The following is a 23213-nucleotide window of genomic DNA, read 5'->3' on the forward strand; positions in this document are numbered from 1 at the left end:
CATCCAGTGGGCACATAATTACTGATTATAATGACTTATACTGTCTTTTTTTACGCATTGCGTTGTGTGTTGCGCCGCATAAACATAAAACCATGTCTGCATTTGTCATCAGAGAAAGGACAAACAACAAGCACTACTCTACACTGCTCAAAACTCGTGTTTGAATCATCAGTGGCAAATCTTTTACATATGAAAACGCACTTACAGTCTGTGAGTCAGAAGCGCCAGACTGTCCTTGCAAAGTTGGAATTGCTCCATTTTAAAGAAACAGACACCGGCAATATAGGCTACTCTCACAGGAAACAGTCCTCGTCCTCCGCAAAATGCGCAGCACACATCTGAATATTTGGGTTGAACTGTTCTGGAACAGTGTTGTAAATACAACTTAACCATTGATTTCTAGTTGTGTCCTCTTTTGGAAGGCCAAACAAAGTTGATAGGCTTTCACAATGAAACACACTGTGTCTCCACAACATGGTGCCAGTGGCAACAGCGAGAATAAAATACACACTCTTTCTCTTCGCGAAAACATTTGCGCCGTTATTATGCATATATTCCCACATAGTGACATAGATATGTGGGGCGTGTTAGAACGAGCCGTTTCAGGGGGGCGTGGATGAGTCTTAACTTTTATAAAGAATATCTCTTTGGATTTGAGACTTTAGTCTTTGCAACTTTACAGATCTTCTTTATGCACCAAGAGCTTGTAACACTCCAAAGTAAAAGGAAAAATTTAAATCGCATCATATGACCCCTTTAAGGGCCTTATCTAGCCGCTGCATTTTGGACTACCTGTAGCTTGTTTATTGAGGATGCAGGACAACCACCTAGCAGTGCATTACAATAGTCCAGTCTAGAGGTCATGAATGCATGAACTAGCTTTTCTGCATCAGAAACAGGTAACATGTTTCGTAGCTTGGCAATGTTTCTAAGATGGAAGAATGCTGTTTTTGTAACATGGGAAATATAATTTTCAAAAGACAAGTTACTGTCTAATATAACACCCAGATTTTTGACAGTAGAGGAAGTAACAGTACATCCGTCTAGTTGCAAATTGTAAATCTACGAGATTCTGTGTAATGTTTTTTGGTCCAATAAGTAATATCTCTGTCTTATCTGAATTTAATAGGAAAAAATTATTGGTCATCCAATCTTTTACATTTTTAGATAATTTAGAAGTTTCAACATAACTTATAAAAATCATCTGGTCTTGTTGAAATATGTATGTATATATTCTATGTAATAAAATTCCTAATCATTTTAAAAGCCTGATTAAAATATATTTCTGACAGATGCATGTTGTAAAGTGTCAAAGAGAGTGATGGTGAATATTGGAGAAACTGCCAGTTTCAGCTGTGAATATTCACAGATTCATATTAATGATCCCAAAATCATATTCAAAGAAGAAAAAGACTCCATTGAGACGATTTACAGCAGATGGAAGAAGAAAGAAAGATTCAGTATTTCTGATGACAAACATAAAAACATCTTCAGTGTGAGAATCACTGCTGTGACACCAGATGATGGAGGAGTTTATTTATGTGGAGTTTGGATCAACAGAGACTCGTACAGTTACTCCATTATTAATACTGTTCATATACATGTTATGAGTGAGTAAGACAAACTCTCAATCAAACCTTGTTCAAAAGTTTCTGCAATTTGCATTTGCAGCAGAGTTGATAAGATGTGATATTATAGTTAAAGTATGATTGTTTACATTATAAACCAAATACAGAAATATATTATAAGCACATTAATGTTGCAATTTACTTGTTCTTTATACAAAGTGCCTCCAGTAGTGAGACATGAAGGAGAATCTGCTGAGATCATCTGCTCTTATGATTCAATCTATAAATCAAAGCCAAAGTCTCTCTGTAAGGGGAAGTGCTCCACTAGAGACAGAAATCCTCTCAGTGAGACTGTGAAAGAAGAGAATGAGACCAAGACTGGCAGATTGACTCTGAATGATGACGTCACTGCAGGTGTCTTCACTGGGACCATAACTGGACTGACAGCAGAGGATGCTGGGAAATACTGGTGTGCAGTGACAGTAGAAACGGAGCTCAATTATCTTTACACTCATTTGATCGTCATCATGAATGAGGGTGAGGAAGGTTTCTGCATCTGAATATGTGAAACTACGGCTGTGAATTGATGTTCTTGTGTCTGTAACAACATTTCCAGAGCTGAACTTGACTAAGTATGAAGGACGACGACGTGTCAATCCAGTGCAAAACATCATGATGAAGATCAGAAAAAGCTTCTGCAAAGCACATGAAGCCTCCATGTGTGTGAAGGATGGAGTTTCATTGGAGACGATCAGAGATGATCGATTCTCTTTCAGTGATGAAGCATCTACTGGAGTCTTTACTGTGAACATCACTGATCTGAGAGAAGAGGATTCTGGGATATACTGGTGTGGAGCTCACGTCATCACTAAAGTGCACTTAAATGTCAAAAAGGGTACAATAACTTAATTTAATCAATATATTTTCTTCACTCTCAAGACTTCACATATTTAAATAGAAACAAAATACCAATAATACAATCAGTATTTGAAATAAAAATTGTTGAATACTGTTTTCTACTTCTTTTTTCCTTTTTTTCTTTTTTTGAGTTTTTCTTTGTTATCACTTGTACTTGTTTTGTAAAATGTATTTATAACCAATAATGTTGGACAGAAAAGGGATGAAAATGAAAATCATAAAATGTAGTATTTGTGTAGATAATGGTTTATTCATGTGTATCCCATCTTTAACATTGTGTTTCATTCTCAGATTTCTCCATGATCATCATTATTAGTGTGTGTGTGATTCTGCTGCTGATCGCTGGATTCACTCTGACTGTGTGCAAATTAAGACACAAGAGACGAGGTGACACTTACACAAAGCCCAGTTCAGTCTACTGCATAATTACCCACAATCCTCTCTGATGAGCTCCTGTACACTGCTGTCAGTTTCCAGAAGCATGAAGAGTCTCTCAGTGATGCTACAGTCAGATTCAGTGAGGATGAGATTCACTCTGATTACACCACGATCAGATTCACCACATGAGACTCAGCTAACTTACTCAGGTCACAAAGCCTGCATTACATTAGTTGACGAGTGGAGTATCTATTCACACTAAGTGAAAATTGCCCACCTTGTTGGCAGAGGCTATTTACAGTAACTCCACCCAGCAATGTCTGGATAGACAAAACTATAAAAGTAGCAAAATACACAACTGGAACAGTGGTGCAACATGTAAGGCGCGTGATGATAACCTTTGGCGCAATCGACTTGAGTTTGAATCTGCCTTCTGCCAAACTCGTTCTACTCCCTTTTCCCATCACATGTCAGACTGGAAAGTTGTTTATTTTCAATAAACATGAAATAAATATTTGAAAAGTGTAAATTAAGTGCCTCATGGGAATTTAATAACAAAGAGTTTATCGGGTAGGCTTAGGGCCTTTATTGTCCCAATAAGGTGGCAATCTATTTAATCATTTTAATAAATATGATAATTTACACTCAATATGTTATTGCAAACTGTTTTATAATGTATTACAGTACTGAGGTGCAAATTTGTTTTAAAATGCACCATAAGACTATAATAATCTGATTATCATTATCATCATTATCATCAAAGAGAGTGAGATATAATTTCTGCAAATAATAAAAAAATTATTTTCACTTGCATCACTGTCAGGACTGATTTAAATATATAGGAAATCAGGTCATTTTGTCTGATTGTTCATAATTTGAATAATTTAAAATTAGTTTCTTATATATTATTGTACAATTATTAGTAGTCTTATTTCAGTTTAAACATTTAATGTTAAAATTTTTAATATTCGTATTTATTTATTGTGAATATCTCACAAAACGTTTTTGATGAATGCTGGAGGTCTTTTAGTGTGATGAACATGTCATTTTTCCGTCAAGCTCAAAACCACAGAAAACAACAGACAGGTTCAGGGTCTCAGTTCAGTTTGAGTGTGAAGATTAAACAGACTTTTCCAGGAAACCCACAGCGAGACACATGAGACTGTACAGAAACAGACTGAAGTGGAACGTGGGCAGATCTGCTGATGAAAATGGAAAAAAAGAAATGGTCATTTTGTTTTCTCAAAAGACAATAAAACCAAACCCAAATACACAAAGGGGACAGCCTTTCTCTCTATTTGCATCAATATTAATGTTGTATTTATCTTTCAACACACACAAAGTCACTGCCATTTATTCATTCCTGCGCTTAAGATCTTGTGTTTCTTTGAATTCTGCACATCTTGTTTATTCTCAGATTCCAGCACAGATTCGGGAATATTTTAGGTTTCATTCAGTTTCCAGAAGCATGAAGAGTCTCTCAGCGATGCTTCAGTAAAGAGCACAAGACTCAACTAGATCACGACATTACATTTTTAATGAATACATTAAAATAATAAAATAAAAAACACATACAAATGATTTATTTATTCATTCATTCTTTTTTTTTTCTTTTTTTTTTTACAATTTTTTTTACAAGTGTGTAATTTCATAAAAAAGGCTACTCTTAAACCCAGTAGTTTTATAGACTGAATAGACTTGTAAACGTCTCAGTGGTTTGTGTTTGCAGCTTTTAAGTGTGCTAAAGACCATCAGCGTGAGATGCTCTCCACCTTGTGGTTTTCCCTCTGCTCTATTTATATTCTTTGAGTCAAACCATAGGCACTTCAGCCACCTACATATGTGACACAGGAAACCGTTTCTTTAGTAACAATGGACACAGACTTTACACTTCAAGAAAAGATATAAGTTTGTGTAATATATTGTATGAAAAATGTAAATATTGTAATAATATATCTCAGTTCTTTAGATTGTAAATATTCAAATTATGGTACGATACACACAAGAGCCAATGAGGTATAAGCACCGTTTCGACTCCTCCCTTTTCTCCATACTGTATGTTAAATGAGTGCCGTGTGTCCGTTTGAAAGGAAACAAAGTTTGCGTGTGAATCAGAATTTGAACAGAGATCATAGAGGGAGAGAGTTTCTGTGGGTAATCACTTACATTTAAACCTGATTGTCACACAGAGCTATTTTATGCCCTTAGACCAGCATTATCAAACGTCTTGGGGCCATGGACCCCTTACAGTGGAGAAAAAGGACCCCTCATAATTCTAACCGTGATTTAAGCATATGCTTACTGCAGTTTGTACTCTCAGATGCCATTGGAACTTAATATGAGGTAGAGAGTCTCTAACGGGTACAATCAGTTTTGATATTCTGGAACCAGCATAAGCACAGTGAAAACTAGAAGTAAAGAGTAAACACACAAATAGATGGTTAATAAGCTTTTAGCATAATTTACAAATAAATCCTCACACCTTTTACAGTGCATCATCATGCATTTGTATATATGCAATGCACATTAAATGACCTTTAAAGCTATTTAAAATAACAACACATAAACAAAAATTTGCTTAGTTAACACATGAAACCTTACTGGTACAAGATACACAACAAACAATTTCCAGAAACAGTCAATGTAAACATTTTACATCATTACAAATTATTCTCTTAAATAGGGAACTAAAAAAAATACACACCTCGCTCCGCTCACCAAGGGTGCAAGTTTTAAACTTGCTGTTTCCTGAATTAGCCACTAGCTTGAGGATCTCTGGGATATGTCACTGCACTTCTGAGACGAGAGAAATCTGATGAGTGAAACTGATGATCGGCTATACAGGTTCCGGGCCTAACAGCCTCAAATCCAGTCACATGAATGACCTGACTGTGAATCAATTACCTCTACAGTATCAGACAGTGTACCTCCACTAGGTGGCGCTCTTTCAGTGTGATTAATGTGATAATCAGTCAGTGGTGATGGTGGGGAGGAGCCAGTAAGCTGCTCATTACTGATAAAGAGCTGATAAAGAGGAGTAACTAAAGCAGACAGATGTAGAGACAGAGAGATTCACACAGAGATCATCAGCAGAACAGAAGAAGACTGAACTCAAACTCACAATGGAAGATCCTCCTCATCTTCCTCACTTTCTACCTGATCTCAGGTCAGAGCTTTTCTCTTTCATCACTGCAGTAATGAGTGCTGTTTTCTGTTCATCATCTTTCTGATCACAGTATCAATCTGATTGACAGCTGCAGTGAGATGCTTTAGCGTAACGGGATATTCTGGAGGAAGTGTTCTTGTGGATTCTGGGAAACTTTGGTTCAGTGCAAATGTTAAATATATGGCCAAATTACCTGAGTGGGGAATAATAATAAATGATACAAAACATAAATGGATTCATGAAGGAAGATTCACACTTTATCAAAACAATGAGAGAAAGCTCATGATCTACATCAGAGAACTGAACACACAAGATGCTGGAAGTTACAGGATTGGGACTGATGGCCAGTGGTTCATAGATATGACTTTGAATGTGGAAGAAGGTCAGTTATTGTATTTTGTCTTTATTTAGTATAACTACTGATCAAAGCATATGCAAAACAAATTTCTCTATTTTGTGAATGACAGATTCATGTTGTAAAGTGTCAAAGAGAGTGATGGTGAATAGTGGAGAAACTGCCAATTTCAGCTGTGAATATTCACAGAATAATATTAATGCTTCCAAAATCATATTCAAAGAAGAAAAAGACTCCATTGAGATGATTTACAGCAGATGGAAAGAGGAAGAAAGATTCAGTATTTCTGATGACAAACATAAAAACATCTTCAGTGTGAGAATCACTGCTGTGACACCAGATGATGGCGGAGTTTATTTTATGTGGAGTTATTGGATCACAGAGACTCGTACAGTTTACTCCATTATTAATACTGTTCATCTACGTATTATAGAGTGAGCAATAGAAACTATCAATGTCTTTAGAAGAAAAAGTGTTTGCTTTGTAGTATTTGTGAGATGTTAAATTTGATTAATGTGATTACAGTTCCGAATATTGTGTTTGATAGATAAGTGTTGAATTGTTTATAAAGTGATCGGCTCCCCAGGCTTGATGATCGAGTGATGTGACACTCCTCAATACAAAACCAAACAAAAATACATCTGTAAAGAATCAGATAAATCGTCATGGAGGAAAAATCTATGTGTGTATGTGTGTGAAGTTTTCTTTAGATTTTTTATGTAAATTCTCTTGGTTTACAGATATAACGTTTGTGACTAAATGCTAGTGTATCTTGGTGAAGAATGTCACTATCACCTGTCAGAATCCCAGTGGAACATAAAGTTAATTTGTTTGCAAAGAGCTTGATGATCACATCTGCCAAACCCATCCCTTCTCATCTAAAGTGAATGAAATGCGTGGTTCATCCGAGAGAGAAATGAAGAGAGAGTTGTTACAGTGAGCATCAGTAATGTGAGTGTGAAGAAGATGCTGGAGGTTTACTGGTGGTGGAGCAGAAACCAGAGACACATGAATCTGACTTTCATCTCCCTGAAACACTAAAATTCAGCTCCAACCTCATCCCATACAGGGTCCCATTCACGATGATTTTTAACGTGCAAACTTCACTGATTTCAAACCACTTTCTACTGTTACAATGTTGGTAAGTATTCTTTTTTTTTTTTTTTTTTGTAAGCAAAATTTAAAGCTCCAGGGCTTTTGTGAAAAATATTATACTTTGGCATTTTTGTATCCCTGCCCACAGACCAGTTGGATCCGACAGTGCTTGATTACACACAAAACATTTATTGTAAAAAGTAGGATTTTCATCAATGAACATGTGAACGTCATTATGGATAAAGGAACAGGAACACATATATGGCAACAGCTGTCTTACCTGTGTGGGAACCGTTTTGATTTGGTGGTTCGTGTGGAATGGACATAATCAGGATTTTTTTTTTTCTGTCCATTTGGCTTAAAACACTGTTTTTTACTCACATTCAGTCCTAAAAAAAAAATATTGACTAAACAGCGTTTTTTTTCAGATTTTAAAAAAAAACCCATCGCCCTGTTGTCACAAAATTATGATTCCTTTACCGGCCTACAACATACAAGGAATTTTTCCACTGGAAACAGAAAAATGACTCACTCTCGCTAAACATTTCCTTTTTTTAAATTCTCTGCATCCAGAAATGATGCCATTATGACTAAAAGTTTGTTACAAGTATTTCCTACTAAACAAAGGCAGTTTTTGACTCTGGTCAAAGCGTACTAAAGCAGACTGGTGGGAGTGGCCTTGGATGGCAACATGCCCAGTGCATTATGGGTTTTGACGCTTTCCTACCTATTTGGCATGAGGGAGGACACCAGCATTGTTTCTTTGTTTTCCTTCGTCAGGTAGCACTGATTTTAATTGATTTTTTTTTCACTTTTTTCTGCTGCATAGACAGCCCCGTTTTATTGAAAGCCCATTTTGACAGGAGTGAAGTTTCCCTTAAATTGTAGTAAACACAGTAAATTCAGAATCATTTGTGTAAAATGTCTGTGTTTGATTGTTTTTAGTGCCTCCAGTAGTGAGACATGAAGGAGAATCTGCTGAGATCATCTGCCCTTATGATTCAATCTATAAATCAAAGCCAAAGTCTCTCTGTAAGGGGAAGTGCTCCACTAGAGACAGAAAATCCTCTCAGTGAGACTGTGAGAGAAGAGAAAGAGACCAAGACTGGCAGATTGACTCTGAATGATGACGTCACTGCAGGTGTCTTCACTGGGACCATAACTGGACTGACAGCAGAGGATGCTGGGGAAATACTGGTGTGCAGTGACATTACGAAACAGAGCTCAATTATCTTTTACACTCATCTGATCGTCATCATGAACGAGGGTGAGGAAGGTTTCTGCATCTGAATATGTGAAACTACGGCTGTGAATTGATGTTCTTGTGTCTGTAAACATTTCCAGAGCTGAACTTGACTAAGTATGAAAGGAGACGACGGTCAATCCAGTGCAGACATCATGATGAAGATCAGAAAAGATTCTGCAAAGCACATGAAGCCTCCATGTGTGTGAAGGATGGAGTTTCATTGGAGACGATCCATCAGATGATCGATTCTCTTTCAGTGATGAAGCATCTACTGGAGTCTTTACTGTGAACATCACTGATCTGAGAGAAGAGGATTCTGGGATATACTGGTGTGGAGCTCACGTCACCACTAAAGTGCTTTTTTAAATGTCAAAACGGGTACAATAACTTAATTTAATCAATATATTTGCTTCACTGTCAAGACTTCACATATTCAAATAGAAACAAAATATCAATAATACAATCATTTTTTGAAGTAAAAAATTGTTTTTTTTTAGTTTCTCTTTGTTACTCGTACTTGTTTTTGTAAAATGTATGTATTACCAATAATTTTGGATAGAAAAGGGCTGAAAATTATCATAAAATGTAGTATTTGTGTAGATAATGGTTTATTCATGTGTATCCCATCTTTAACATTGTGTGTGTTTCATTCTCAGATTTCTCTGTGATCATCATTATTAGTGTGTGTGTGATTCTGCTGCTGATCGGTGGATTCACTCTGACTGTGTGCAAATTAAGACACAAGAGACGAGGTTTTTGGTCATTTATTATCTGTAGAAACACATTAATAATTAGTTATTTGGGTGTCTCTCAGCTGCTTCAGTAAATCTCACTCAGTCAATGAGTTTGGGTCTCAGATACTGCTATACATCTTCAGTTTGACAGTTGATCTAGTTTGTCTTTGTCTTTCTGATTGATTCGTTTTGTGTTGGGGTTAATCAGGAAGAACCTTGACATCAGACAAGGAGAAAGAGAGAGAAACATACAATAGTGAGTTACACAGTGTGTGTGCTTGTACATACATACTTACATTGTGCTTATGCAATGTTTTCTCATTTTAATATATATTTTATCTTCATTCAGTCATCATGTGCAGACAGCAGATGTGATTCTCTCTCAGATCCTGGATCAGCTCAAATGAAGAATAATGATGAATTACCCACAATCCCCTCTGATGAGCTCCTGTACGCTGCTGTCAGTTTCCAGAAGCATGAAGAGTCTCTCAGTGATGCTACAGTCAGATTGAGTGAGGATGAGATTCACTCTGATTACACCACAGTCATTTACCACAAAAAGACTCAACTAACTTGCTTAGAGATCACAGATTATCACACATTACACCATTATTTGCTTACATTTAGTTCATTGATAAAAATAAACTCAATAATCAAAAATGAGGATTGTTCAGTTCAGTGTGTGAATCATGAGACACTTTAAAGTTTCCATGGGGGATCATGTTTTTTTTCACATGTTTAAAATATCAAAGATAAAAGCAGGAAATGACTGACACTTCTAGAATATACTGTGAAGTTTCCACTCCAAATACCATAGTCAAGACCAGAGTCTTGATTGGTTTTGGTCTTGGTCTTGGCTTTGGTCTTGGTCTCATAGGCCTGATCTAGATTGGTCTTGGCTTTGGTCTTGGTCTTGGTCTTGCTCTCATAGGCCTGGTCTAGATTGGTCTTGGCTTTGGTCTTGGTCTTGGTCTTATAGGCCTGGTCTAGATTGGTCTTGCCTTTGGTCTTGGTCTTATAGGCCTGGTCTAGATGGGTCTTGGCTTTGGTCTTGGTCTTTATCTCATAGGCCTAGTCTAGATTGGTCTTGGCTTTGATCTTGATCTTATAGGCCTGGCATAGATTGGCCTTGGTTTAGGTCTTGGGCTTGGTCTTATAGGCCTGAGGTCTAGATTGGTCTTGGCTTTGTCTTGGTCTTGGACTTATAAGCCTGGTCTAGACTGATTTTGTTTTTAGTCTTGGTCTTATAGGCCTGGTCTAGATTGGTCCTAGCTTTGGTCCTGGGCTTATAGGCCTGGTCTAGATTGATCTTGGCTTTGGTCTTGGTCTTATAGGCCTGGTCTAGATTGGTCTTGGCTTTGGTCTTAGTCTTGGTCTTATAGGCCTGGTCTAGATTGGTCTTGACTTTGGTCTTGGTCTTATATTACAGTCTGAATTGGTCTTGACTTTGGTCTTGGTCTTATATGCCTGGTCTTTAATAGCAGCTCTAAGAGCAGACACAAATTCAACTATTGTAATCTTTATGATGCAAAGAACACTGTTATGGCTTATTACTCATTCTCATCTATAACAATATTTATACTTATCCATAAAATAAATAATACCAGTGCATGCAAGAAACACAACAAAAGTAACGCAATAAACCATCACAAAAAACAAAAAAAATAGCATTACAAATAGCATAGGATTCACGTAATCAGATACACCAAGTAACTAGTAAGTAACATTACTTTTTTTAATTTACAATTGGTCTTATGGCCTGCTAGATTGTCTTGGCTTTGGTCCTGGGCTTATAGGCCTGGTCTAGATTGATCTTGGCTTTGGTCTTGGCTTTGTCTTGGTGCTTATAGTCACACCGGAGCAGATGTCTTGCCATTTATGCTGTGCCCGTGGTCTGATAGGCCTTCTCTAGCCTTGGGCTGAGGCACTTTGGTCTTGGTCTTATATGCCTGAGTCTTTAATAGCAGCTTCCTGAAAACATACACAAATTCAACTAATCTTTATGAATGAAAACACATGAAGCTTGAGAATCTGGCCCAGAGCTGATTGACAAGCTCATCTGTACCGATGTTGACAGAAATCGGAAAAAGATTCTTACTTCTAGTTCTAGAAGAAATGTGAACATGCATTATATTCATCGCACTAGAGACAACAAAAAAAAAAAAACAAAAAAAAAAAAATGCATATGTTAGCTTTCCTCAATGTTAATAAAAAACAGTTAAAAGCATGTCAGAATATGACTCAAAGCTGCAATCATTATATATGTTAAATAATACAAATATCCTTTATGTATTTAAGCCCATTTTATTAACTAATTGGCTGCTGACCTTTGATGATCCAATTCAACCATACTAATAAGCAAAAATTACACAAGATAAACTAACATTTCTTCTTCTTTTTTATTGCTGAATAGTATTGAACTTCTTCTGCGTTCTGCTGCACAGATGTAAATTTACATTTCTTTTAACCTGAGGCTTTTTATATTAAAAGCAAATAAGCAAGCCCAGCCCAAACTGAAAAAGTAATGCAAAAGTAACATAACGCATTACTTTCAATAAAAAGTAACTAAGTAACGTAATTGGTTATTTTTTAGAAAGTAACACAATATTGCATTTTCCCCAACACTGGATACAGAGCTACAAAACTTGATGATCAATACTTTTGCTAATGTTTTTTGTAATTCATTCTCGTTCTGTTTGTTTCTAGTTAATTTTTCTGATGTAAAAACTGTGTATACCTTTCATGTAGAATAATTTTTATTAATAGAAAAATAAGTATTTTGTGCTGTTATATTGTCTAAATCTGTTACTTAAGATACAACAGTAAGATTATTTAAGATATAACAGTCAGTGAGATTATTTTTACATTACATTTGAATTATGTCAAACATTCTCATGGCATGAAATGCAAAAAAACAACAAAAACATATAATAGAACAATATAAAATATATTACACATAATAACACACATAATACACATATTCAGAATTCAAAATTTAATATTTTATAATAAACACATTACCAATCAAAAGTTTGGGATCAGTAAGACTTGTAATGTTTCTAAAGAAGTCTCTTATGCTCATTAAGGCTGCATTTATTTGATCAAAAATTGAGAAACAACAACAACAACAGTATTCTTGCAAAATGTTATTACAATATAAAATAATGGTTTCTATTTTAATATCCTATAAAATATAATTTATTTCTGTGATGCAATGCTGAATTTTCATCAGCCATTACTCCAGTATAAAGTGTCACATGATCCTTAAGAAATCATTCTATTATGCTGATTTATTATTAGAATTATCAATGTTGGAAACAGTTGTGCTGCCACATTTATTTTTTTTTTTTTTTTTTTTTGAGACTGCGATACTTTTTTCAGGATTATTTGATTAATAAAAAGTTAAAAAGAACAGCATTTATTCAAAATATAAATCTTTTATAACAATATAAATATTTGCTATCGCATCTTTAAAAATTAACACAGCCTTGCTGAATAAAAGGTTTAATTTCTTTCAAAAAATAAAGAATAAACATTTTCTGACCCCAAACTTTTGAACTGTAGTGTATATTGTTAGAAAATATTTCTACTTTAAAAAATGCACTTCTTTTTATATTTTTATACATCACAGATTCCTGAAAAAAAGTATTACAGGTTCCAAAAAAATATTAAAACACTGAATTCATCAGTAAACTACATTTAGACATACTCTACTATATTATTTGTTGTTGTGATATTCAAAGGCTTTAAAATAAAAGTTTTTGTCACAAAGTTTCTAACCAACACTAGAGGTGTGGGTGTGTGTGTGCGTGTGTGTGTGTGTGCGTGTGCGTGTGGGTGTGGGTGGGTGTGCGTGTGTGTGTGTGTGTGTGTGTGTGTGTGTGTGTGTGTGTGTGTTTAACAGTGTGTGTGTGTTTGTGCGTGTGCGTGTGGGTGGGTGTGCGTGTGTGTGTGGGTGTGTGGGTGTGATGAACAGGCCATTTTTCCGTCCAGCTCAAAGCCGCAGAAAATTGGTGAATGTTTCTCAGCATCTCAGTTTAATTTGATTGTGAAGATTAAACATCTTTATTCAGGAAACCCACAGTGAGACACATGAGACTGAACACAGATAGACAGAAGATAAACATTGTGAGCAGAAGACAATAAAGACTAAGAGCTGCTCATTCACCTGCAACATGTACTGAAGTGATTCATTGAGGTGAATTAACAATGTGATTTGACTGTTAGGTTTATAAGCAGATCAAACCAAGGCCATAACCATGTCTTGAACATTGGGGGAACCAACTTTATATATATAATTACATTTTGTAAGATCTTTTTGATTAAAGTGATTCCAAACTTTGCGAGGCAGACGACGACATTCTGTGATCAAATACAAATAAACTTGTTAACACGCTCCACAGTACAACCCTGTGCGTTTAGTTACAACTGACTTTTAGTGCATGGATTCCCTGCATTTATGGCCAGCAAAGCAACACGCAGGAAAATTTGAATAGTGTTTTTATTTTTCGAATAATAATTACAGATCCCTAACATATATATATATATATATATATATATATAGAGGCCTATATGTACATACATACATATATACATACATATAATGCAGGTGTATATTAAAATCGTTTAATGCATAGATGAAGCTGCGCACACACAGAGACATTCAGGAGTACAGAAACTTCCTGTCAACGCAGCCCGCAACTTTTATTAATAAAACAGCTTCAATACTGAACCGCTACATTATATTTCTCAGCAACAAAGATGTAAAATCTGTGTTTTGGGAGTAACTAAACTCACAGCTTTATTGTTTGTAGAGAGAGATGCACAGATGCAGGTAATTCACAAACGCAGCTTTTATCCCCTCTCTCTCTCTCTCATTTTAAAATATCATGGAATATCTTTATACAGCAGTAATAGTAAGTTTTATGTTAGTTAGTTATTCTGAATTCAGCCAGAGAAAGATACAAATACAGTTGTGGGTTTAGAGATGTAAATGTCAATGTTTGTAAAGGTCACTTTCTGATGTTGTGTTGTGATATGATTGAGATTATTATCAGACAGAAAGCAAATGAGACACTGAAGTGGTGAGTCTTTACAGAAGGTTTATTTATTTCATTTAATTTTATTTTATTTTTAATCAAGGGTGTGTAATTTCAGCGGGAAAAAAGCTCGTTAACCCATTATTTTCATTACTGGCATAAATTGACTTACTTGTAAAAGTCTCAGTGCTTTGTGTTTGCAGGGTTGTTGATTACTGTGTTCAGTGTGCTAAAGATCATCAACATGTGCTGCTTTTCTGCTTGTGGTTTTATTTTGCTCAGTTTATCTTCTTCGAGTCAAACCAAGAAGCCTTTCAGCCAATAGCAGGTATAAAAAAAAAAAAAAAATGCATATCTTATCATCAGACTTTCCACTCCATAAAAACATGCTGCGAATTTGTTTAATGTATGAAACATTTTCTTTATTGTATATCCCATCTCTTCCTCCGAAAGGCTTTAGTCAGGTCATCGGAAATATTTTCTAGAGGGAAATTCAATCTCAAAACTATTTTTGCTAATAAGTCCAACCAACTCCAGTTGTATGTGTGCATTATGAAAGATCTGCTTTTCAGACATTTCAAATGCAAAAAAAAAAAAAAAAAAAAAGTAGATGACAGTGAGAAGTGATGTCCAGATCACAAACATTTTTTTTTTTTTCATTTGCTTCAGTAAGATAATTGTGTGTAAATGACATAATTGTGTGATACAGTTTCTGCTCTATTCCCTTTTCTCCTTATACGGCACTAAATGCCTCATTTCATATTTATGCAGTATATAAATTTGTATATTTAAACATTTTTTTAAATGACTCAAACAGTATGTTGTTTGTAATGAATGCCACTGTAATTTATTTCATTTTATTTTGTGTACTTATATTTTTCATTCTTGTTTTGTTCTAAATACAACATTTAAAGGATGTGTTGTGGAGTAAAGGGATCTAAAATACATTTGATCTACTGGTATTTTACAAGATTTTTGAATGTAATAATAAAATTCAATTGATATGTGATTTATCTGTTTATTATTATTATTATTATTATTATTATTTTCTTTCTCTCTCAACTGAAGTTTGACCGGGTGCGACTTAATCTCTGGAAAATAAGATAAATTATAATAATTGTGCTGTATTATTAAAAAGTGCATATGGGGACCATTTGTGTCAATAAAACAAGTGCATCATTACTCCCACCCACTGTAACTTTGGGTTTAATCACAGTTATTATTATGAGGTGGACGTATAGCCTATAAGGGGTCCCTGGCCTGAAAAAGTCCGAGAACCCCTGAATTAGATGAGGAAGACATCCAAAATGAGCAGAGGTGAGGTCTTTAGGACAGATTTGAGAAGGACTGCTCTAAAGGGCCTCAGTGAACTTACATGTACGTTTTACTGTCGCCCTCTAGATAAAGATATAAATGATGCAGATCAAATTACTTAATGGAGAACAAGAAACCTGTGTGAGCTCTGAGTATCAGACAGTGTACCTCCACTAGGTGGCGCTCTTTCAGTGTGATTAATGTGATGTTCAGTCAGTGGTGATGGTGGGAGGAGCCATTAAAGCTGCTCATTACTGATAAAGAGCTGAATAAAGAGGAAGTAACTAAAGCAGACAGATGTAGAGAAAGAGAGATTCACACAGAGATCATTCAGCAGAAAGAAGACTGAACTCAACTCACAATGAAGATCCTCCTCATCTTCCTCACTTTCTACCTGATCTCAGGTAAGAGCTTTCTCTTTCATCACTGCAGTAATGATGCTGTTTTCTGTTCATCATCTTTCTGATCACAGTATCAATCTGATTGACAGCTGCAGTGAGATGCTTTAGCGTCACGGGATATTCTGGAGGAAGTGTTCTTGTGGATTCTGGGAAACTTTGGTTCAGTGCAAATGTTAAATATATGGCCAAATTACCTGAGTGGAGAATAATAATAAATGATAAGAAACATGATAAATGGATAAATGAAGGAAGATTCACACTTTATCGAAACAGTGAGGGAAAGCTCATGATCTACATCAGAGAACTGAACACACAAGATGCGGGACGATACGCAATTGATGTTCTTCACAATCAGCGTATATATATGACTTTGAATGTGAAAGAAGAAGGTCAGTCATTTTTCGATCAAAGACTTTTAGTAAAACCACTGATCATTTTAAAGCATTTATATTCATAAAAGAAATTCCTCTATGTGAATTACAGGTTCATGTTGTAAAATGTCCAAGAGAGTGATGGTGAATATTGGAGAAACTGCCAATTTCAGCTGTGAATATTCACAGAATCACATTAATGATCCCAAGATTATATTGAAAGAAGAAAAAGACTCCATTGAGATGATTTACAGCAGATGGAAGAAGAAAAAAAGATTCCGTATTTCTGATGACAAACATAAAAACATCTTCAGTGTGAGAATCACTGCTGTGACACCAGATGATGGAGGAGTTTATTTATGTGGAGTTTGGATCAACAGAGATTCGTACAGTTACTCTATTATTAATACTGTTCATATACATGTTATGAGTGAGTAGAACAAACACTTAGTCTCTACAGTCTCTATTTCTACAGTCTGTGTTTATAGCCAATTTGAGTATGTTATATTTGTGATTGACAGATAAAGTGGGCGTTTTTAAAGCAGGCGTGTTCAATCGAGCTCCGCTATCTTACAGGGTTTTGCTCCGATTATTTGTGAACCACACCTGAACCCGCCAATCGAGGTCTTCAGGATTTTTAGAAACTTCCAGATAAGTGTGTTGGAGCAGTTTGGAGCTAAACCTTTTGAAGCAGGATTGGACACTCCTGGTTTGGAGATGAAGGTTCAGAGTCTCAGTTTAATTTGGCTGTGAAGAATTAACAGTCTTTATTCAGGAAACCCACAGACCACACGAGACTCAACAGAGAGATGAAGCTGAACGTGTACAGTTCTGCAGAAGAGAGACTGAAATACATTAATTCAGCTGCAGAGTATAGTGCAGCTTTTATATATAATGAAATACTGTGCATATGATGCTGTGCAAGAAAACTCTCAGTGATGATGTTCAGTAAGAGATCATCAGACGACACAAAAGCCATGCTTTAAATGTTTCATTTATGTACAGTTTGTTTAGACTCACAGTTGCTCTTTATTTATAACCTGTAAGTATTAAAACATATATTTGTATTGGATATAAAACACGCAAGTTGGATTTCATGTTCAACTGAAATGAACCAAAGCAGCTTCATGCTACAGATTAGATCACTTTAACACATTCTTGATAAATGTGTGAATTGAACATACACATCATCAGTTAGAATATTTGTGTCAATGTAATTTCAATTATGTATACTGTATCTCTTTAATTATTACTCTGTTGGTGTGTTTTATTCTCAGATTTCTCCGTGATCATCATTATTAGTGTGTGTGTGATTCTGCTGCTGATCGCTGGATTCACTCTGACTGTGTGCAAATTAAGACACAAGAGACGAGGTGACACTCACACACACAGACCAGTTCACTCACAATTACCCACAATCCCCTCTGATGAGCTCCTGTACACTGCTGTCAGTTTCCAGAAGCATGAAGAGTCTCTCAGTGAAGCTACAGTTAGATTCAGTGAGGAGGAGGTTTACACCACGGTCATTTACCACACAAGACTCAACTAACTCACTATAACAGAGAACACAGATCATCACACGTTATTATTGGTATTAATGCAGACGTGCTGCGGTGTCGAATCATGAGACACTTTAAAGTTTCCACCACTGCTCATGTTGCTTCTTTCACATGTTTAAAATAGTCTGTCATGTTAGTTTTTGTCAGGTTACAATGAAGACAGGAAACAAAACCGCTGAGTGACACAAATTATACTGTAACGTTTCCACTCCAAATTCAAAGACACCTATAATTCATATAGACTCTGTAATAGCAACTCTAAAACAAAAACGAGTTCAACCAGCCTTTATATGATGAGACACGTGAAACTTGAGGATCATAATTTGTACTCTGTTTAGAGACTGATAAATGCTGTTGTTATTCTCCTCTCTCTGAATATACCGCTGCTGTCTGACCTGCTTTACATTAATCCAGGATTCCAGTTATAGATATATATTGAGAGATGTTCTATTGATGCTCTGTTTGTGTTTGAATTATAGAATCATAGATTTTATTCATGCAGAAATAAATCATGTTTTGAAAATGGTTCCTGTTTATCATCTACAATCTTTTTATTTTAGGTCTTAGAATCACAGGAAGAGTGTCTAATGTCCATTCAGCTGCATTAGTGCTTTCTGAGCTCAGTCTGAGGAGATGTTCTGCTTTCATAGTAGCTCTCTAAACACAATAGGTTTCTATCAAGACATGCAGTTGTTTTTTAAACAGTCTTGAATTAAAAAAGTAAATTTCTTTCTGTCGAACAAAAAGATGATATTTTGAAGAACGTGGGTAACCAAACAGTTTCTCATCCCCACTGAATAGTTGTTGTTGTTTTTCTCAGTACTGTGGAAGTCACTGGCTACCATCAACAGTTTGGCTACTGATATTCTTAAAAAGAATTTGTTTTGTGTTCAACAGAAGAAAGAAATTCGTACAGGTTTGGAACAACTTCAGGGTTAATGATGACAGAATTTTAATTCTTGGGTGAATATCCTTTTAACACTAGTTGAGATGATCCGTGATGTCGATACACATGCAGCTCAATGACATTATATGTAGTTTCTTCTATCCCTTTCTCTTTATATGTCAACCTGACTGAAAACAAAGTGCAGTGGTGAATTGTTTCAGCTGAGGAAATCACTTAAATTTGAGCGTGTTTCTTACAAAACTTTTTATGGTTTCATAAGAAAATGTGGGGACAGCTGTTACAGTACTTCATTCACCTCTGATAGAGTTTGACATCAGTGGTGCAACTTACAGTCACTTTGGGGCTCATGAATTTGCCACAATATCATCTCACAAACAATCCTTAAGTATAAGAAAGTGTCTTATTTGACGGTTTTAAGTCCTTAATCAACTGCTTTGTGCATAGCTGTCTGTAACTTATCCACAGTGATCGTTTATTTACATTTTCTAAAATCATAAATCTTATGCACTGTAAAACCCGACAAGTAACTTAACTCAAACCTTTTGTGTAAACAAATATCCTTAAAAACCTGACAAGATATGTTAACTCAAACCGTTTGAGGAAACCGATTGCCTTAAACCATTTAAGTTTTAAAACTAATAGTTATGAGTACTCTGAACTTAATTCAGTTGAGTTCACTGAAAGAAGATATACATTGCAATTAAATAATTAAGTGATTAATTGAGTGATAATTGTGAATTAGTGATGAACAGCTGCTGTTAACAAACAGAATTACTGAAGAAAAGAGAAACAAGAACTACAACTGACTTCAGACACAGCCTTAGATAAAATCAACTGAAAATAAAATACATTAACTCTCTCAAGATCTGATTAAACCAACCCCACAAACAGCATCACCAGCTCCACTTATTAATAACCAGACTGACTTTATTTCTGTCAGATGTCTACAGAAGATCTTATTGAGAATTAACTAAGGTTTAGATGTTGATTTATTGTTTCATTTGAAGTAACCATGTTAGAGATCAGTGTTTGCTTTAGTTGGCCTCTGTAGACGTCTGACAGAAATAAAGTCAGTCTGGTTATTAATAAGTGGAGCTGGTGATGCTGTTTGTGGGGTTGTTTAATCAGATCTTGAGAGATTTAAGGGGAGACACTGCAGGCAAAAACACTGTTTTTTCATGCACCTGTCAGTTTTGAGATAATGGGCTTTTTGGCTTTTCATAAAGTGTTTTGTCAGACTAGTGGAAAGAAAACATCCAAAAGACACTGTTAAGTGTTTCTTTTATAGCACTTTAACTATTTGTGTCAATAGATTTCAATTATAATACATAGTTTTAAAGGCCGTTTTCTCAAAATGAGTTTTTTCTCCAACACTGAGCCATAAATCTCCACTTCAGTGGTACTTATACACACCAAACTTTACATTTTTATTCCTGTCTATATTCTGAAGGCTTTTACAGAGGGATTTGTTCATATATAATTTTCTTGATTATATACAACATTTTATTCCCCCCAAAATTGTGAAAATATATTGTTTTCTGGCTGTTCAAAGTATTTTCTGAATTATGGAGTGACAAAAAGAGATACCCAGAATTCCCTCTGTAAAAACATTTGACTCTAATATGTAAAAAAAAAAAATGAAACAAGAATTTTGAAACTGACTTCATCCAGTGTTCAGATTTTTGTACTAGAAATTTACACAAAAAAAAACATATTCAATTAAAAAATTAATCAATCAAATATTTAAACATAACATTTTAGAAAACTTGTAATACAAAAAATGTTTGCAATTATCAGTGTAATCAATCAACTGGGTAAGTAAGGTGATAAGTATTAGTAAAATTTTTTACCCTATTCACCTACAGTGTCTCGCCTTAATGTATTTTATTTCAGTTGATTTCATCTAAGGCTGTGTCTGAAGTCAGTTGTAGTAGTTCTTGTGTTTCTCTTTTCTTCAGTGATTATTTTTGTTAACAGCAGCTGTTCATCACTAATGCTCATCAGCACTTAGTTAATCAATTAATTACTTAAATGCAAAGTTTTAAAACTTACATGGTTTAAATCAAGGCAATCTATTTACTCAAACGGTTTGAGTTAAGTTACTTGTTGGGCTTTACAGTGTGCATGCACACTTAGCACAAAACTTGGTCGAGACTGTAAGCACAGTCACAGTCTGACATTTGCTTGTATTTCAGTTCATTCTTGTAAGCTACAGGGTAACGGGTGGCTGTAAAGTGGTGAAAAGTAGAGGTAAAAAACAGTCCATTCTACATCTTCAATGTGTGACTCTCAGTGTGTTATGTTTTCCTCTGGTGCTTTGTTTTATTTAATTTAATTTCATTTTGTTTTATTTAATGTCAACCCCATGAATTTCACCATGAATTTAGCATTCTTTCGAAATCTTTTGTATGACGCTCTCATACACAAATCCATTTGACTGCTACATACATCGTATCCACTAGGTGTCGCTCTTTCAGTGTGATTATTGTGATATTCAGTCAGTGGTGATGGTGGGAGGAGCCAGTAAAGCTGCTCATTACTGATAAAGAGCTGAATAAAGAGGAAGTAACTAAAGCAGACAGATGTAGAGAAAGAGAGATTCACACAGAGATCATTCAGCAGAAAGAAGACTGAACTCAACTCACAATGAAGATCCTCCTCATCTTCCTCACTTTCTACCTGATCTCAGGTAAGAGCTTTTATCTTTCATAACTGCAGTAATGATGCTGTTTTCTGTTCATCAGCTTTCTGATCACAGTATCAATCTGATTGACAGCTGCAGAAAATTACATTGATGTGACTGGATATTCTGGAGGAAGTGTTCTTGTTAGCTCATGGAAGACTTGGTTCAGTGGTTCTGCTAAATATATGGCCAAATTGCCTGAGTGGAAAAGAATAATAAATGATAAGAAACATGATGAATGGATTAATGAAGGAAGATTCACTTTATTTTCCAATGATTATGGAAAGCTCATGATCTTCATCAGAGAACTGAACACACAAGATGCTGGAAGTTACAGGATTGAGGTTGAAGGCCAGTGGTTCATTGAAATGACTTTGAATGTGGAAGAAGGTCAGTCATTTTAATATCAAAATTTGTTTGTAAAACTGCTGATCACTTCAAAGGTTTTACATATAGGAAATACATTTCTTATTTTGTGAATCACAGGTCCATGTTGTAAAGTGTCAAGGAGAGTGATGGTGAATATTGGAGAAACTGCCAGTTTCAGCTGTGAATATTCACAGAATCATATAAATGATCCCAAGATCATATTCAAAGAAGGAAAAGACTCAATTGAGATGATTTACAGCAGATGGAAGAAGAAAGAAAGATTCAGTATTTCTGATGACAAAAATAAAAACATCTTCAGTGTGAGAATCACTGCTGTGACACCAGATGATGGAGGAGTTTATTTATGTGGAGTTTGGATCTACACATATTCATACAGTTACTACATTATTAATACTGTTCATCTACATATTATTAGTAAGTACAACAAACTCAATCAAATCTGGTGTAAAACTTGATACATTGTAGGATTTAATAATACATTTAATTATATTTGTGATTGAAAATTGACAGTGTTTGTTTCTTCAGTATTTGCTATAGATGTCACATTTGATGAATATGATTCAATAAGATATTTGTGATTGACAGCTAAAGTGGGCGTGTCTAGAGTGAGCGGCTCCTCAGGAGGAAGTTTGATGATCAAGTGTGAACATCCTCAATACAAAACCAACCCAAAATACATCTGTAAAGAATCAGACGGATGTTCAGAGAGGAAGAATCCAGGAGTTCAGGGTGAATGGATGGAGAATGGAGATGTTTCTTTATATGACGACACCAGAGCAGGAGTCTTGATGGTGTTTTTTAGAGAGCTGAAAGCTGCAGATGCAGGAACATACAGGTGTGGAGTGAACGTATCTGACTATACTGAGAGCTTCACTGAACTACAGCTGAGCGTCAGACATGGTGAGGAACAGAAAACATGTTATCTTTTATAATATAATTATTTCCTTTGTTTAACCAGAAAATCCCACTGTGATATTACAGTCTAACACAAATTAAAAAACAACCATATTACAAATACTGGTATACAGTTGTTAAAAAAGTCAATTCAAGAAAAACAACTACAAGCATCCAAAACCAAATCAACATAAA

The 23213-nt window shown here is 35.3% G+C and overlaps 1 protein-coding gene across 2 annotated transcripts in view; it reads left to right on the forward strand.

Moving 5' to 3' along the window:
• The window catches only part of LOC109072633 (polymeric immunoglobulin receptor-like), a 41950-nt gene that overhangs the window by 8734 nt on the left and 10003 nt on the right, over positions 1-23213 (forward strand). The window contains exons 1-3 of one of the 2 annotated variants that reach the window (XM_042767815.1): positions 21840-22124; positions 22221-22538; positions 22710-23024. The exons of the other annotated variant lie outside the window; for it this stretch is intronic. Coding sequence (XP_042623749.1) covers positions 21920-22124; positions 22221-22538; positions 22710-23024 — 838 coding nt within the window. The 5' untranslated portion in view covers positions 21840-21919. Of the gene's footprint in view, positions 1-21839; positions 22125-22220; positions 22539-22709; positions 23025-23213 lie in introns of those variants that run through there. 2 annotated transcript variants of the gene reach the window in all.

Source organism: Cyprinus carpio, chromosome A12 (genome assembly GCF_018340385.1).
Source record: "Cyprinus carpio isolate SPL01 chromosome A12, ASM1834038v1, whole genome shotgun sequence".
Classification (NCBI taxonomy): domain Eukaryota; kingdom Metazoa; phylum Chordata; class Actinopteri; order Cypriniformes; family Cyprinidae; genus Cyprinus; species Cyprinus carpio.